We start from the raw sequence: 16,721 nt of genomic DNA on the forward strand, positions 1-16,721 counted from the left end.
AGGAGTTTCCCAAGAAATGAAAACCATGACCCAGCTAAGTATGTTGCCTGACTTGAATCACAACAAGAATAAGTCTGAGATGTTTTAAACAGAAAAGCAAGACAACACCTCCTGAGAAAAAAAAAAAAACGTGTTTGAAGCACAGCAGAACTTCTCTCAGAGATGTAAGCAACACTGGTATCCTCCATGTTTACGAGGACCGAGTCTATCATCAAATAAATGTGGAGATCGAAGGAAATAGATAGAAAGAAATGGAAGAGAAAAACTGAAAAGTCGAGTGATGCTTGTTAAATTAAGTTTCTACTGTGGCATCAGTAGTTACTTTTGAGACAGAACAATAAACATTTGAGTTAAATTAGTTGACAGATGAAAGAAAAAAAAAAGAAAAAGAAAAGGCAAAGTCAAGAGTTTTTGTATATTGTCCTGGTCCACCATTTGGCAACTCTCTAACCCTTTCATTTGGACCCTGACACCATATGTCGTTGAGTTTTCATTACTTTATTAAATCAAATCAGACAGGCAAAGGAACATTGCAGTGACAGGACCTACGTTTTTTTAAATTATCATCCATGTTGTAACATTTAAACACATGACAAGATCTTAAATATATGCGTGTGAAAAATACATTTTTAGGACCCTTGTTGTAAAGACCGAAACAAATGCCTCTTTTCTCCGACTGTACCCGAAGGCAGCGTGATTTACCCACGCGACAGGAACATCACTACCCATAATCCTCTTTTGACGCATGCGCGCCAGGCACTACGGCCCAAAGGCGTTGGTGGTTGGTGTCCGTCCGAAGATGCGTTACACTCCGGCAGCATCAGTACCAGCTTCGCCGTGCTAATAAACCGCAACCCGGGGACGGAGGGGAAACACCGGCCGTGTTTGCAGCTCTAGCGGCTCCGGTGCATCTGGACGGCAGGATGGGAGACCAGAAGGTGAGCCGGGGCCGGAGGAACAGGTGTCTCTGAATGGGGGGGAAGCCGTTTCAGGGCGTTGTGTACAAAGGACGGAGGGCGAGAGGCTGCGAAATTATGGAGTTTGTGGATGCGGCACGGACTCGTGTCTCGCAGTCGTGCAATTTATTTTGAACTGTGTTTGGCCGGTTGAACGCGAGGTTTATCGACAATTTATTGCTGTAACAGTCACGGACGATGGGCCTTGGCGCAGCTCCTCTCGCACCAACAAACATTACACAGTCAGTTTTAATGAATGGGCTCTTTCACTTGGGGTGAGGCACCGGAGTGCAGCGGGAGTGGTAACGTATCAGAGTTCTGATTAGTATAACAATGTGTGCCCAGTCCTTTGAAGTCGGCTGTGTAATGACTGTGTAGATGCATTATTATTTTATTGATGCGCATCCTTCCAGCACTGAAGTGTCCCCCGCCCTCTCTCTCTCTCTGATCCCACCTGAATATTGCAGCGTGTTCAAATTGGACCTCAAAGCCTAAACCTTTGTGTGTCCACTCCAGCTAAGCACTGATTAGCACTTCAACCACGGAAGAGGCACTTCAGTGTGCTGATAGTGATTGGTTAGAGGGGAAACCTGCAGCCCTCCATGAAGCAGCTCACACTGCACAGTTTGCATTTTCAGTGTGGATACCTGAGATTTTGTCTTCTCTTCAGGAGTCTCTGCGTAAGATCACTCACACGCTGGCCGTGAAGAATGAGGAGATCTCAAACTTCATCTGCACTCTCAAACAGAGCCTTGAGAACTTGGAGGTACAAAGGCACACCACTGGCTGACATTTAATCCACACCTCAGGCAGTCTGGCCATGTTCCTCCTTCCCTGTGCTCAGTTTTTTTTTTCTTTGTTGCTGTGACTCCAGGCGAACTCCAACCGGGTGCAGGAAGATCTGGAGTCCGAGTTCACGTCCCTCCACGCTGTCCTTAGCGAGATGAAGGAAAACATGGTGACGCGCATCAAGCAGGAGAAAGCCAACCGCACATATGAGATGCAGGTTAGATTTAAACATTTTTTTAATATCACAACAGTTATTTCAGAAACATATTCAAATGTCAGTTTCCTCTGTGTATTTAAAGACTTTTCTCTTAGGGTGTGTTTTGAAGTAAGAACCGTAGCTTCCTGAGCTTTTCTCTCTGAAATCCAGGCTCGGCAGGGGAAAGGTCATCAGCAGTGAGCTGTAATAAAATCAGCCAAGAGCAATGTAATTATGCCTGAGACGCAAACAAATCACTGCTCTTTTGTCTTTGTGTCCGTTAGAACCAATTTACAATGTTTGACTAGAACGGGTCTGAGCATAACAGGAAGATGGAACCTGTGCGTCAAACTGACCCCACTTGACGTAGAAATGAAGGGAAAAGCCCAGTGAGGTCAACACAAAAATGACAAAGTTAACGTTTCTTGTTCTTTATGCAGTGAAATTCCTCCTGATTTCAATTGGTTTGAGAATGCCATCAGCTGTAGAGGGAGAGAAATTTATGCAAATCCCTTCCAGTCTTTTTTTTTCCTTTTCAAACAGTTTTATGATGGAAGATCCTCCGTCCGTCTTTGCTCTTCATTCCTTCACGGATGCTGCACGATCACAATCGCCTGTTTGGAAAAAAAACAGTATTTATTTGTTTACTTTACCTCATTACTAGCCCTAAATTGCCCTTGTTCCAATTTTTTTGTTTTTGTTTTTGGGGTTGCAGGCTTGAAATAAAATTGATGAGGAAAAATAGGAAAATGTATTGGGATGCTGTTTGTCTCCAGGCAATTAATTCAGAATTTCAATGACCACCTATTGACAGTAACAGCATGGATTTTAGTTGTGAAGCCAAATTCCACCACATGACTGAGGGCGCATTTTGGTTTTAAGCCAAAAAAAAAAAAGAAAGGAAAGCCAGATAACTCCTTCGGTCGTATTTACAGGAAAAAAATGGGGAAATCAAAGGTGCAAATCACATCAACCCGATATCCAGCTAAGGTTATCGTGATGTGACAGTCTAATTTTCAGTAACTCCGTCCTCTTATGTGGTTCAATAGTTCAAATGAAAGCTTTACAGTAATAATCAAAACCAGCTGCTGTTTAAAACTTCGTCTCAGGTCAGAGTGTCAACAAATGAAAAAATGAATAAATAGATAAAAACACTGAGGTCTCTGCAGCCTCAGGATGGAGCCATGACTCTCAAATGATGCCATGACTTCTGCCGCGAACACAGCAGCCCAATTATTCTACTGACAAGCTTGTGAGAGTTTGCACGCGTGCTCTGTTTGACTGAGAGTCGGTGTTCTTCTCAGAGTCAGCTGAGCGCCTGCTCCAAAGCCCTGGAGAGTTCGGAGGAGGTGCTGGAGCTGGCCAACCAGACGCTCTGCTCGGCGGAGACGGACGGTTTCACTCAGGTGACTGACACACGCTCCTCACCCACACTGCTGCTGCACTGTAACCCCCCGACTCGCTGTTCATATCCGAATTTTTCATGGTGAATTTCAGTGTCCATGTACACGATTTATCCTGCCCTCCTTGTGTTCTCACACTCGCAGTTGTTTTAACACAGCCATCTGCAGCGTTTTGTGTAACATGACTACATGATGGACTCAGTTTTCTCTTCGCTCCGTATCTCTTCTCTCCTTTTCCTTTTCCCTCTCTGCCTCTCCTCTCCAGGCGGCCAAAGACATTAAGGATAGGTATAGTACTCAGCCATCAATTGCTTTCCTCTTGTCATAGCCTCCTGTACCCAGCGAGCCATCTCATAATGTAGCATTGCATGCATTCTGATATGTAGCCACTGCACCCATGTCTTAGACAATAAAAGGAAAACCTTCCTCTTGTTAGGCCTTTTGTTTCTGTGTTTCCCACTGTCTCCTCGAGTCTGTACCATCCTGTGTCAGCCCCTCCCTGGATGAATGCTGCTCCCCTCTCTAGCTCTGCTTTCTAAGTGGCGATCAGGGTGATGAGTTCAGTGGTAGCGAGAGAAATCTAGTTAGTGGCCTTTTATTAGTAATTAGCACTAGAATAATTTGTTTTTCCTCCTCTGTTTCAGTTGAGTAATACGCTGCTCTTGTGTCCGCCCCATGTGTTTGTGTGGTTTTTCTGTGTCTTTCCCTGTCCGCAGCGTGACAATGGCTCCGGCCTTTCGACTCTCCTTGAAGGCGAAAGCTGGTGACAACATGAGTCACCTGATGGTGGATTTCAGCCAGGAGAGGGAGATGCTGCAAGACCTCAAGTTTCTCCCAGGTCTGCCTCCCTTTTATTACAAAGCGATGCGCATGCAAACAAGAGAGTTACATCAGTCCTTTTCAATGCTCCGTTACGCCTCAACTGAGTTGCATTTCAAAGGGGAGGTTTGTGCTCGACTACATTCAAAAGTTTCATTATCCACACTCAGCTGTATAGCATGGCCAAGACATAGATGGAAGGGATATATTTTGTGTTATGCGTCTATAGACAGATTTCTTGCTTACAAACTGCTGAATGCGCTCGCATCTTAATTAATGCACGTATATTTCCGTCATTAATGCATTCTTGTTTGTTTCATAATAAAATAACATGACGTTTCCACATGTTCAGATGTTCCAATAAACTTCATTTAAAGCTCCTTCAAAAGTAAAACGATGTGTTGGTGATTACAATGATGAAAAGAAAGCCCGCATGGCAGGCACGGGCCTGTGTTTCTCATCAGTCTGAAAGTCCAATCACATGTGTTTATGTGGACTTCCTGCAGTTTGTTCCACTTAACCAGAATGTTGTGTATTGAGTCAAAGATCTACCTGTAATGTAAAAGGGGGTCGCACACAATAGGGAAACCACAGCGTACTCGCTCTACAGCTGTGTGACCTCTTTTAATCTCTTTGCTGCGCTGATGTTCTTTTGCAGCCGAAGCGTTAGTACTGCAGGGCTCTGTGTCATTGGAGGCTGCAGTTTGCAGGTCAGATAAAATCAGCACACGCTCACTGTTGAACACCGAACAGTACGTGGACTCACTCATCAGCTTTTCACTCATGTTGGTGGAGACAAAGAGTGAACATGAATTACAGCATGTTTAACTTGTTTGGTGCAATACTGCCCCCAGGTGGCCAAAAACAGTAACCAGAGCTGTACATAAAATTTGACTGACAGTCAATGTAATAATCTTTTTTTTTTTTTTTAAAGAGTTATTCAGTTTAAATGACCGTTTCTGTTGTACAATAAAGCTGAAAGCGAAGAGGAAGTTGATGCCTCCTGTTTGAAATTGCCTGCTCCCTTCAGTTCCTGCCACTCCAGAGATCCAGGTGTCCGAGTGCCAGGTGTGTGACAACACAGTGGCTGTTGTTTGGACCTTGCCGGAGCCTGACACTAAGATAGATCACTACATACTGGAGCATCGGCGCACAAATCACGAGGGTCCACCACGCATAAGAGAGGACTACCCCTGGATGGTGGTGGAGGGGATACGAGAGACGGAGCACACGGTCACAGGTAGGGGTTGGTGGGGGGATCGCTGCAAGGTTTTCAGTGGTTAAACCTCTGAGAAAATCGAGTCACAACTTTTAATTGTCAGGGCTGCGCTTCGACACGCGGTACATGACGTTCCGAGTGAAAGCGTGCAATAAGGCCGTGGCAGGAGAGTTCTCCGAGCCCGTCACTCTAGAAACCCACGGTGAGTGAACTGCCAACAGACCATGTTCAGAGAGCTGTAGTGGTACTTTAAGCAAGTGACAATATTTTCAATTTCTAGCCTTCACATTCAAACTGGACGCTGGTTCGGCCCACCAGAACCTGAAGGTGGAGGATCTGAGTGTTGAGTGGGACAGCTGCGGTGGAAAGGTGCAGGACATCCGCAAAGAGAAGAACCGAACCAGCTCCCCGATGCACTCCCCGGCCAGGTCTGTATGAGAGTAAACTGCTGCGCTCATGCATTTAATGTCATTATGAACTAATCTTAGCAATGAGAATCATTGAGGGTCTCTACCTGCCTGTCCCATGTGTAACCAGGTCAGCCCTGATGTCTCCCAAGAGAGCTCCCACAGCCCGGCCTGGCAGAGACAGGTTTACAGCTGAGTCCTACACAGTGCTGGGTAACAAAACGCACAGTTATCAAATAACAACAAGCGGCATAAGTATATTCGCACACTCAGACCAAAAGGCAGCTTCTGGGGCTGAAAAAAGAGAGAGCGATTCTGTAGACGCCCTCATCGAGATACCCGACTTCACGGCAGAAATGCACATATTTACAGCCTTTTGTTCCACTTTTAGCACAAGTTCATAAGTCCCTTAAAGGTGTCCATTTTGGAGGGCACTGCTTCCGAGTAAGTCTTGAGCCACCTGTCATTTCTTTTTTTTTACAGGGATTTATTGAATTATGTGCAAACATGAACGGAAATGCAGTTTACCATTTCTGAGTAGGCATCTATCTATCTATCTATCTATCTATCTATCTATCTGTCTGTCTGTCTGTCTGTCTGTCTGTCTGTCTGTCTGTCTGTCTGTCTGTCTGTCTGTCTATCTATCTATCTCAACAAACAACAAAACAAATTCTGTTGTAATGATTCTCCATGATTTCATAATCAAAATTCCATTCGTTATTGTAGTCACATGGTTTTCTGGGAAGCCCCATGCAACAAAGAATCTTTACGAAACAAGTTTCTAGGTCAGACTGTCTCGCATGAAACGTTATGTAACCACAACATTTACTCTTCACAGATGCGGCACACTGCAGAGTGAGTTATTAATCTTGGCTCATGTCTCATCACAGCTGACACTATGATCGACGCGGGGCAGCAGTACTGGGAAGTGCGGTTTGACAAGGAGAGCAAGGCCTTCGCTGTAGGCGTGGCTTTGCGGAGCCTCGGCCGGTTCGACCAGCTCGGTAAAAGCAGCGCTTCCTGGTGCATCCATCTGAACAACTGGCTGCAGCAGAGCCTCACCGCAAAACACAACAACAAGGCTCGAACCCTCGACTGTCCGATCCCAAACAGTATAGGAGTCTATGTCAACTATGATGAAGGTGAAATAAGAAACAGATTTTGTTCGTTAAAAGCAAACGATGGGCAGTTCAAATGGCAACATAGAACATCTCTCTAGGCATTTGTGAAGGACCTGCTTCACATTTCTTTTATATTAAAAGGCTAAACTATCTATTGAGTGTATAACATTTTTTTTTTTCACATGGCACACAGTGTGATATGCTTTGTTTATTCTCTCTAGGTGTACTGTCTTTTTTCAATGCCAAAACCAAGCAGCTGATGCACACCTTCAAAACAAAGTTCCAGCAGCCAGTTGTCCCGGCTTTCATGGTGAGAAAAGTTTCCGTTATGTGGCAGAAGACTCTTTCATTCTGTGGGATTTTAAATCAAGCTATCGATGTGCCCCTCCTCCAGGTGTGGAACGGAAGTTTCTCAGCAGTGACGGGCCTGCAGGTTCCCAGTGTGGTGCAGAGCGGCCAGAGGAAGAACAGCGGCACCAGCAGCTCCAACGCCAGCCTCACCTAGGTCCACCCATTCATCCAGCTGGACACCTACCAGCTCCGCCCAGCCTCAGTGACCGCCGCAGATCATATCCTCTGCATCGACTGCGTTGGACGCCATATCAAGGAAGAGTTGCATCACTGGAGTGTGACAGTTTCTGTGTTGCATGATAGCAAAATTTGATTTTGAGGAAAAAGTGGGTCATCTCTCAGCGACAGAATTCTCCAGATGTCTTAACTCTGGCTGTTGTAACTGCTTGGGACGCATTAGGTTTCATCTTACTGGTTCTCCTCTTGCTGCACATTCATTCAGCACCGCTGCTAGAGCAATGATTTAGCGCTGGCCGCTGCTCCCTCTCCACCACCAAAACTGTCAGCTGTCCTGTCTTTCTCTATCCCTGTGCCTTCCTCTTCATTTCCAGTCTGATAGGCCAAATCGGGGCATCTGCTTCTGCACGCTTATGTTTCACAGCAAGAAACGACCTCAGTTTAACACTACGTATTGTGTCAGTGTCAGTGTAGGTTGGCTGAGTAAGCCGCTGCCCATCAATCAATCAGTGTAAGCCAGATAGTATCCTGCTTGTAGACGTTGCGATTGAACAGAAAGCGGCTCACCACCGAAGCACAGCTCATTCAGCTCTTCTTTAACTACAACTAATGGATCATTAAATGAATATTAGATTTTTTTGCCATGGTATGCAAGCTAATCAGTATTTAGTGCATTTCACTTTGTAGTCAGAGCCCACACTTTGCGTGGAAGAAACTGGGCCGTTCAGCCTCCCACTGAGGGTTCGTTAGTTTTAAGTTTGAGCCACTGTTGACTATGGAGGGGTCTGACAGACTCTCCACAGAGAGTCTGAAGGAGAGTCCCTCATTTGAAGCCTTTGTTGTGAAGTTGTAGACTTTTTGGGAATGACTCTTCTGTATACTCTGTACGCCAGACTGCTACCAAATGCTCTTTTGTGTTTGTATCCAATGACACTGTGTTACTTGCAGCAAAGAGATCTTGCTATGAGCAGTCAACTGCCTGTAGTCCAAATATATAATAATTAGATAGCCAGTAGTTCCAGCTAACAAACTGTTTGAGAGTGAGCTAATTTTGGGACACACCTGAATGAGAAAGTGAAGTGATACACTCTGGAAACATGTATTCTGAAGTCCATATTTGTGCACCGCCATGCTTCTGAGTAGCACCCATGTTATATGTTTGACATGGTGACAGTCTCGCTCTGCCACGTCCTTCCTTCTGTACGCGTCTGCTGAGTAACTGTAGCCTGCAGTGCTTTAAAAAGAAGCATCCAGCTGAGGGTTATGTTCACTTTATTTCACATGCTGACAAAAATGTCACAATTTATTGTAAATAGTTTCATTTTTCCACTATAATGTATTAGTCATTGAGGTAATAAAGGAGTGTGAGCATTTTGTTCTCGTATGTTTGTGTCAACAAGGAACAGCAATGAGATGGAGTGAGAAGTAAAAGCTTTTTTTTTTTCCTTTTTTTAAAAAAAAACTACAAAACAAACAAAAGGTGTAAAACATAGAGTAGACCAGCTACAGGACTTCATAAAACCGATTCCTTTCTTTTTTTCTTTCTAATTGCTGCACGGCACACACTGGCAGTTGCTTGGCCACACCTGATAGATGAATTTGACTTCACTTAAGAACTACGTACAGTCCAACTGCGATGTGTTTCCTGTCACTGTGTGTTCATGTCACTGAGGCAGTAATACAATGTGAAGTATACAAATGATCCATGCCTATAAGGCAGTACAAATATAACTTTTCAAGCTACGTGAAATAGTTAAGTTCAACAGCTGAATCTAGAAATGAGAGTAAAAAAAACACTGATAATGAGCATTTGATCCCATCTAAGGAAGATGTACCACAGTCAATGGCAAATGTGCAAAAAGTACAAGAGTAAAGTGAAGATAATGTGACATGTGCATCCATCTTCACAGTCAGTTCATTTACAAATGAGTGTCCAAGAGAGGCACATCGATAAGATGTTAATCTTCAGAGAGGCTTCACAGCAGACAGCTAATCGAGGAGGAGGAGGAGAAGTGGAGCCGAGGAAGAAGAAAACTGCTCCTGTGCTGGGCTCGTCCTGTAGGGTGGTGGCGCTGTTCTGCCTTTCAAGTCCAGTTTGTGGTGATGGCGATAACGTTTTAGAGGAGGGGGTCAATCATGGAACGTTGCCTTCTGTTTAAACCTAAGTTTCAGCTCTGATATTGCCGACTTAGGAACTAGAAGAAAATCAGAGGATGAACTTTAGTATTGTAGCAAGTAACCGAAATAACAAATGCAACCGGATGAACAGCTTTCTGAAGAGGGTAAAAAGGGCCCACAAGTGCACTTACTCTGTTTTTCAAAGTCTTTGTTAGTTGTGATCTTGGGATCTCCGTTTGCATTGGAGGGGCCTGATGAAGCAGGGGCTGATGAAGCAGGGGCCATTCTGCGAGGAGCGGGGACTGGAGGCACCAAAATCTTCATAGTTGCTCTCTGTGCTGGGACTATAAAGACAAACAACTTTCAGATTTAAAGGCACGACCAGGGATTTCAGCCACGCTGCTGGTAAAGGAGAGCAGGCAGAAGGACTTACCTGGCTGTGGAACAGCACAGGAATCGTCTGACTCATTTTCTTCCTTCTTCACTGTTTAAACACAGATCTTAGTCAGCGACAGCAGTGGAAAAAATGCATGCACATCTGTTTGTTTGCAAGACTGCGTAACAAGTCCTAAAAGTGACGATGGATTGATAGGCAGGTGGTGATAGAATTACACTCACGCTTGTCATTCCAAGATAGATCTTCCTCGACTGGTGCGTGATCTGGTTCAGGATACGCTATTTTATGAGAAACTGAACAACAAAACACGGAACAATGATTATCAATAGGCTGATAAGGTAAACCCTTACAATGTAAAAATTAAAGAATTTCCAGAAAGGTAAAAAAAAGAAAAGAAGGTAAATTATAAATACGTGCACGCATGAATAGAGGGATTAATACAAAGGTAAGTAATTAATCAAAATGAATAAAACATGTTAAATATTGTCTTTTTTCATGCTTATGTGTTATTTTATGTATAATTATGTCATTTTTGATGCGTCAAATTTCTCTATCGAGTCATTTATGTACTTGGTCTTGACCTTTTCGCAGAAAATTTGCCGATTCCTCAAAAATTTCCTCTGAATCATCAAATTTCAGTGTGGCCAATATTTTGCTTTACGACTTACAAAACTAATAACTAGTTCCAATCAGACTAACCCGTTCATAATGCTGAAGCCAATGCTTGCAATGATAACAGCCTACACCAACCCGTGTGGAATGGTGACACACGTAGCTTCGACATGTTGACATTCGTTTCTGGTTTCAAAGTCCAACGCAAAACAAAAGGGGTGGAAAGCTGCTTGACAAAAGCTCCAAAACGAGCAAACCATGAGCGAAAGGGTGTGGAACTCAAAGCTATCTTGCCATCAGAAGAAGATGTACTGATAACAAAGCACTTGGAAAACATTTGCACGAGCGCTTTTGTTTCTTTTGAAGAATTTTTCTAATATTTCTTCCAATTTATTGCACATACTTTGTTCACTGCTAAGGAGGCTTACGTTATAACAAAAATCAAGCATGACTCATTTTCCTTTATCTAGCTGGAATCATTCCAGGATTGAGGAGTTTCCAAGTTGCTGGTATCAAAGACTCGGAGCAAACAGCTCTGCCAAACAGTGTAAAAGTTTAGTTTCTGGGTGTGTGTTTGATCGTATCAAAGGACACGGTACCTGGTTTGGGAGGCACAGTTGGCGGGGCCGACTTAGGTAAAGCCTGCTGTGTCTTCTCGCCACTTTCATTGTCAGATGAAATAAAAGCTGCCAAAGTCAAAAACCTTGCATTAGTCATGTGCACCTTTTGGAATATGCATTAATAATTACACAGCGCGACATGAAAGTAAATCAGTTGCTGCACATACAGATGTTCATCTCATATGGTTGCTCGATGTTGAGGGGAATCAAACTTCCATTTGTGCTTTCCGTCAAGAAGACGATGACATCATGCAGCGTGGGACAGAGGATCTGCACAGACAAACAATTTCATTCATGACCACCGAGCAATCACGGAAGAAGGAAATCAAACGGGGCGTGTGTTGTGGCTGGCATTTATAAATCTGCAAAGATAAGACCTGACTCACAACCACAGTAACCACATCTTTTGAAATTCCTGCAGCTACAGTTTCTGTTTGATTAGTGTTGCCTGCCAGATGCACAGAAGAGCAAATCTCTCTACACTTTGCCAGGGCAAACACACACAGACACATTTAATGCAAAGAATAAAAGCCTCATGCATCCGCCAATCGCAGCTGACATATTTAAGGTCATACGACGTTTTTACTGCCCCTTCAGTGTTTACTGATAACCAGTTTTTGGCACATGCTGTAGTGACTCTGGAGCTCACTCCAATATCACACAAAGCCCCAAACGGCTTTATTCCAGTCATTATCGCCAAGATGCGCACAGATTAAGCACTACTCGGCAGATTTCATCAAGCAATAAAAAGACAATGTCCATTTTCACTTTTGCCTTTTTTCGATATCCAAGTACCATAAAAGATTTCTCTACAGTCGCTCACAGTTTTCCTCCAGCCGCAAGCCTAAGCGATTCATCTGTGACACATTCCGTATGTACAGTGCAAACAAATCAAGCCTGGACTTTGACCTCATTTTTTCGGAGCTACTCACGGGATTTTCCACGTCGATGATGAAGCCCCCGCCGTGTGCATGAGTCACACGGTAGTGTTTGATTATAGCTCTGAAAGAGGGACGAATAAAAACTGTTAAACTGGGTCAAATGAACAGGAATAATTGGCTGACTGGTGGTGGATGAAAATCAGGGCCATCTCAACACTGACCAACAGAAGCAAGGATTTTGATGGATTGCGAATGATTAGTGTGAAGAGATCCGACTATTTAGAGGAGAATATCATACATAAGACATAGAGGACACGTTGGTTGCAGCCTTGGTCAGAGTTGAAAAGCGTAACTCTGATTCACTGTGCATTTGGACAAATGGCCTAGTAAATATCCCAGTAAGCATCCCTTACTGTGGAGAATGTAGTTCGAAAGTCTTAATTTGAAGAGGATGACAGAAACGGGATACGCTTTAGATCTGTGCGTACGTACCCCTCGAGGTCCTGCTTTGTGGTGATAGCAAAGGAGCTTCCGTCACTTCCGGGCCTCAGCAGCAGGTTTCCTCTCTTGGCTTCTCTCTCAAGCAGCAGCTCTGCCTCCACACGGGATACACGGTGGTAACATCTGCATCAAAACAAAGTGGGGACACCAAAGGAAACAACCCCCCATCACTCATCGATAACTTAATTCTGCACGTTTCTAAAAAAAAAAAAAAAAAAAAAGAAAATAAGGAAGTACAGTATTTTAGTGTTGGAAAAGAGAACGTTCAAGGTAGAGAAGTAGGAGGCGTCTTTTAGGGGAAGGTGGAGTCATGTTTTGGTCGTGATCTGAAAACAAGCTTACAGCGTCAGCCAATGTGTTCTCGTCATGTCCGCCTAATGAAAATAATGCCTTTTTTTTTTGTTGCAAAAAGTAAGTTCTGATCTCATTAAGTATTCTATTCTTAAGATTATATGAAAAGTGCTACATGAGTCCAACATCCTTAGACAAACAAACAAAAAACGTGCGAGAGTCTTTGATACTTACGCAGGCATGTCTGCTAGGGGGATGATGTACGGACTGCATTCGGTGACAGTGGACACAGAGCTGCTCCTCGTCCTGTCTTTCTCTCTTGTGACCGCCTCTCTCAGCGTTTGGATCTGACCCGGCAGCAGGTTGAGGGAGGACGGTACCGACAGCTGCAGGGAGACACGGTTTCACTTTTAAAGAGTCGTGGGCTCAATGTACACATCAACTCAATCTTTTAATGTGCAGCATCTTCAAGCCAAACAGACAAGTTCTAATGGTGCTTCTTTCTTTCTGTGAAGCGAGACAAATATCAGAGAGCACGGACCTCAGCCACAGCATGGATGTAGCCCTTCCATAGCTCACGCGTTTCTGCGTTCGGGGCCTGCAGAGACAACAGAGGAGAGAAAAAGCGTTGAAAAGGGAATGATTTTTAAAATAGGGATTAATCTTTTTTTTTTTTTTTTTTTCAGGACGAGATATTCTACAAACTCACAGAAAGTTTAATGTTTCCCTCCTTCATCAGGAGGTTAAATTTGGCTGCATCCAAGTTACGGTCTGGCCTCCTGTCGTCTGTTACTGAGATAAAGTCGCTGAGATCCAGCTTCTCAATGTACTGATGACACAAACACACACGTAGGAGTCACAACTTAGAAATAAACAACCGTATACGTGCATTGTATTAACACGTAGGCCTGCGAGGACTCACTTCAGTGTCTCTCATATCATTGAAGAAAAATATTGTGTTTCCACACAGGCATGTCCACAGTTTTCGAGACGTCTGCACAAACACACACAGGCACAGGATGAAAGAAATATTACACAGGAATTTAGAAAAACACACACACACACAAAAAGGTCTCCAATTTTCTATTGTAAAAAGGAGACAATGAGACAGAAGAAAGAAATAGCTCATTAATAGATGTAACATAATACAGGAAGTAAGTAGGGCCCCTGGACTCTGAGACATGCTTGGATTGGACTTGATGAGTGAAATGACAGAAACAACAGAAACCAATGTGTGGTTTCAAGAACATTTAGTTGACCATAAGAGTGTGACATGAGACTTTTAACACAAGGCTGTGGTTATCTTTGTGTGTTTCTGGTCAAAGGCACAGCCAACTAGTGACTGAACTCCGAACAGTTTGTATAAAATAAAAGGACTGGACTGTTAGGCTATTTACAGATGAAGCGCTTAAAGGTAGTCTGAAATAAATCCCAGGTGAAACTGAACTCTTTCATCGGATACTGGGTCAGACCAAAAGGGGTTTTTCTTACAATCCCACCTTCAGTTTTATGTGCTTGCATAAGAGTGTTTACAGCCTGTTATCAGCAAGGGCTCGACCGATATAACCATGATGTATTTTCTGTAAAGCCTGTTGTGCTGGTTTGAGAATTTACCCAGCCGCCAGTTCCTGGTTTACTCAAATCTTTAGGAAACAAAGAGCAGAGAAGCCACCCGGCCAGTTGGCGAGACAGAGCAATGAGTGCTGCAGTGGAACTCAAATCAAAGTCCACAAGCACATGTCTGAACACAGATGCAGTTAAATCTATAAAACCAATAAAAAGGTAGAAATAGTTATTGCCCATTTCAGCACAAGTAATGAAGGGCGCTGTCTTTTTAAAAAAAAAAAAAACAACAGCATTAACTTAGACAGGAGTGTTCAGAGGATTCTTGACATCTTCTGTCAGACCATGTTTGCTTCTCGCTCTAAACACACAGCAGAACTAGTTCAGAAACTGGTCATCGCTCGCTTTTTGATCAGTTTGATCAGTAAAATTAGTTGCTACAGTTTTGACGATCTATGATGCAAACATGCTCTGCAGCTTTTAGTTCAAGCCTCCCAGTAAAACTTCCCTGATGTGTTTGCTTATAAAGTGAATATCTTCAAGCTTTGGACCAAGGGGAAATAACGTAATTAATTAATAAAAACCCAAGCTATCTAAACAATTGATGTAAAGTGCATTTCATATGTACAATACTCAAAAATCTAATCCACAGTTAAATATCTAGGGATTTGTTCAATCTGCCTCCACAGATAAAACCATTTAAAAAAACAAATAAAAATAAGGTGCATTCTCGCAGTCTCTTTAATAATAGGACAGTCAAATATCTGCCAAACGAATAAGAAGAAGCGGATCTCCCACTTCATGCCTGATGTCCTACCTTATCTTTGAACGACTTCTTCTCCAGGTAACCCTCATAGTAACTATCTGTAAGCTGGTTCCTCGTTCGCCTCGCGCGCTTTTGCATCGCAATGTGATTACAATAAATCAGAATTCTGAATCCAGGTTCAACTACAAACAGCTTTTTTTAAATGTTTTCTTCAACATGAACGTGCGGGAACTGACTGTCCAAGCTCCAGCTCCTCTCACTCAAAAGTAAAGAAGCAACCTGTCTGTCGTCACATAATACAGTGACGCAGCGGCGCCCTCGCTGCTGATTGGTCAACATGCTGAGAGAGGTGAGCGCTTTAAAAATAGCCACAGGTGATACTGTCTCTGACGTAGGCAAGGCCCTTTCAAGGAAAAAAAAAAACCCCGGGATTTCCAAACCCGCAGAAACTCGTATACAGGAACTGTATTTATTCAGAAGAACAGGCAAGACTTCCTGATGAAAGTTTTCATAAGCTCACATACTTTCCATTTATCAACAGGCTGTCAAATAAATAAATCCAAGAAGATTAGGGTTATGTTGTGGTCTGAGAGTAGAGTTATTATCTAGAGTCTCAGATATTCGAAGGAGAGTGTCATTTTCTTGTTAGTTTGACCACCTGGGGACCTTTAACTGCTTTCCATACAGCTGGAATGTCATCTGTACACGTGTCTGTGGGATTATTGTTTTAATTGAACCCATAGATTGGCTACCCCCTTCTACTCCAAACTAAAACTAATGTGGTCTAGTCCTGTACATACAGGTCGTGATGTTCACTACTTTCAAGCGATGGAGGAACCATGCATATCTTTTTCTGACTGTAAGTGAAAGTAGGCTGTACCACAACTTACTCTGGTAAGGAAGTGTCCTGCGCTGCTCATTTTACACAAGTAAATGTATGGAAGTGTTAACATGAAAAATAAAGTATTAAAGGTAAAAGTAGACGTACTCTTGCAGGTTTTTTACTGCTGTAACAAACCCAGTGTATGAAGACTGTAGGGAATATCCCCTTATGACATAATTGATTCAAATGTACCAAAGCAAGCTGTTATGACAACTGTTTTAGATACAGTGATATGTATGTCTATCTATCTATCTATGTATCTATCTATCTATCTATCTATCTATCTATCTATCTATCTATCTATCTATCTATCTATGAAATAACTTATTGAAAGTAGACATTTTTTGGCTTTCCTTTAAATGGAATCATTGGATCATTTAGAGGTATTTTTGGTTGGAGAAAACATGGCGTGTGATTGGGTCACTTTTAGCTTTGAAGCAGTTTTATGAATTCGGACAAACAAAACAGTAATTTGAGAAGATGACAGTTGGTTAAATCCATGATGAAAATGATCGTTATTCAGCCTGATATGAAATAATTGGGCTCCATCCAGTCCCTTTAACATTAGATACCACTTTTGCATCAATGCTTTACTAATAATGATGTAATATGATAAATCTAATAAGAATCACAGGGGGCTAACTCTTTTAC

General features: G+C 43.0%; 2 protein-coding genes across 2 annotated transcripts; one reads left to right on the top strand and one right to left on the bottom strand.

Moving 5' to 3' along the window:
- Positions 1 to 757: 757 nt before the first annotated feature.
- Positions 758 to 8,812, top strand: fsd1 (fibronectin type III and SPRY domain containing 1). The gene is made up of 13 exons (XM_075485064.1): positions 758 to 938; positions 1,627 to 1,722; positions 1,831 to 1,962; positions 3,246 to 3,347; positions 3,610 to 3,632; positions 4,061 to 4,182; positions 5,194 to 5,403; positions 5,486 to 5,584; positions 5,663 to 5,810; positions 5,920 to 6,002; positions 6,680 to 6,931; positions 7,132 to 7,220; positions 7,305 to 8,812. Exons 1-13 carry the CDS (start codon positions 924 to 926, stop codon positions 7,413 to 7,415), a joined length of 1,482 nt encoding a protein of 493 aa, XP_075341179.1. The 5' UTR covers positions 758 to 923; the 3' UTR covers positions 7,416 to 8,812.
- LOC142400286 (signal-transducing adaptor protein 1-like) lies at positions 8,694 to 15,465 on the bottom strand. Its single transcript, XM_075485065.1, has 13 exons — positions 15,239 to 15,465; positions 13,781 to 13,852; positions 13,568 to 13,687; positions 13,400 to 13,456; positions 13,093 to 13,244; positions 12,559 to 12,690; positions 12,118 to 12,187; positions 11,353 to 11,455; positions 11,165 to 11,251; positions 10,175 to 10,246; positions 9,990 to 10,040; positions 9,748 to 9,900; positions 8,694 to 9,633 (listed from the first exon to the last, which is right to left on the bottom strand). Exons 1-13 carry the CDS (start codon positions 15,323 to 15,325, stop codon positions 9,569 to 9,571), a joined length of 1,221 nt encoding a protein of 406 aa, XP_075341180.1. The 5' UTR covers positions 15,326 to 15,465; the 3' UTR covers positions 8,694 to 9,568.
- Between the last annotated feature and the right edge of the window lie 1,256 nt (positions 15,466 to 16,721).

This window comes from Odontesthes bonariensis, chromosome 15 (assembly GCF_027942865.1).
Source record: "Odontesthes bonariensis isolate fOdoBon6 chromosome 15, fOdoBon6.hap1, whole genome shotgun sequence".
In the NCBI taxonomy this organism is placed as follows: domain Eukaryota; kingdom Metazoa; phylum Chordata; class Actinopteri; order Atheriniformes; family Atherinopsidae; genus Odontesthes; species Odontesthes bonariensis.

Excerpts from the sequence above, each read along its gene's own strand:
- LOC142400286 (XM_075485065.1), bottom strand. The coding sequence starts at position 15,325 with ATGCAAAAGCGCGCGAGGCGAACGAGGAACCAGCTTACAGATAGTTAC. Across the intron at positions 13,853-15,238 it reads AGAAGTCGTTCAAAGATAAG|ACGTCTCGAAAACTGTGGAC; the intron begins GTAGGACATCAG and ends GTGTTTGTGCAG. Across the intron at positions 11,252-11,352 it reads ACCATATGAGATGAACATCT|CTTTTATTTCATCTGACAAT; the intron begins GTATGTGCAGCA and ends TGACTTTGGCAG.
- fsd1 (XM_075485064.1), top strand. Across the intron at positions 3,348-3,609 it reads AGACGGACGGTTTCACTCAG|GCGGCCAAAGACATTAAGGA; the intron begins GTGACTGACACA and ends TCTCCTCTCCAG. Across the intron at positions 6,003-6,679 it reads TGAGTCCTACACAGTGCTGG|CTGACACTATGATCGACGCG; the intron begins GTAACAAAACGC and ends GTCTCATCACAG.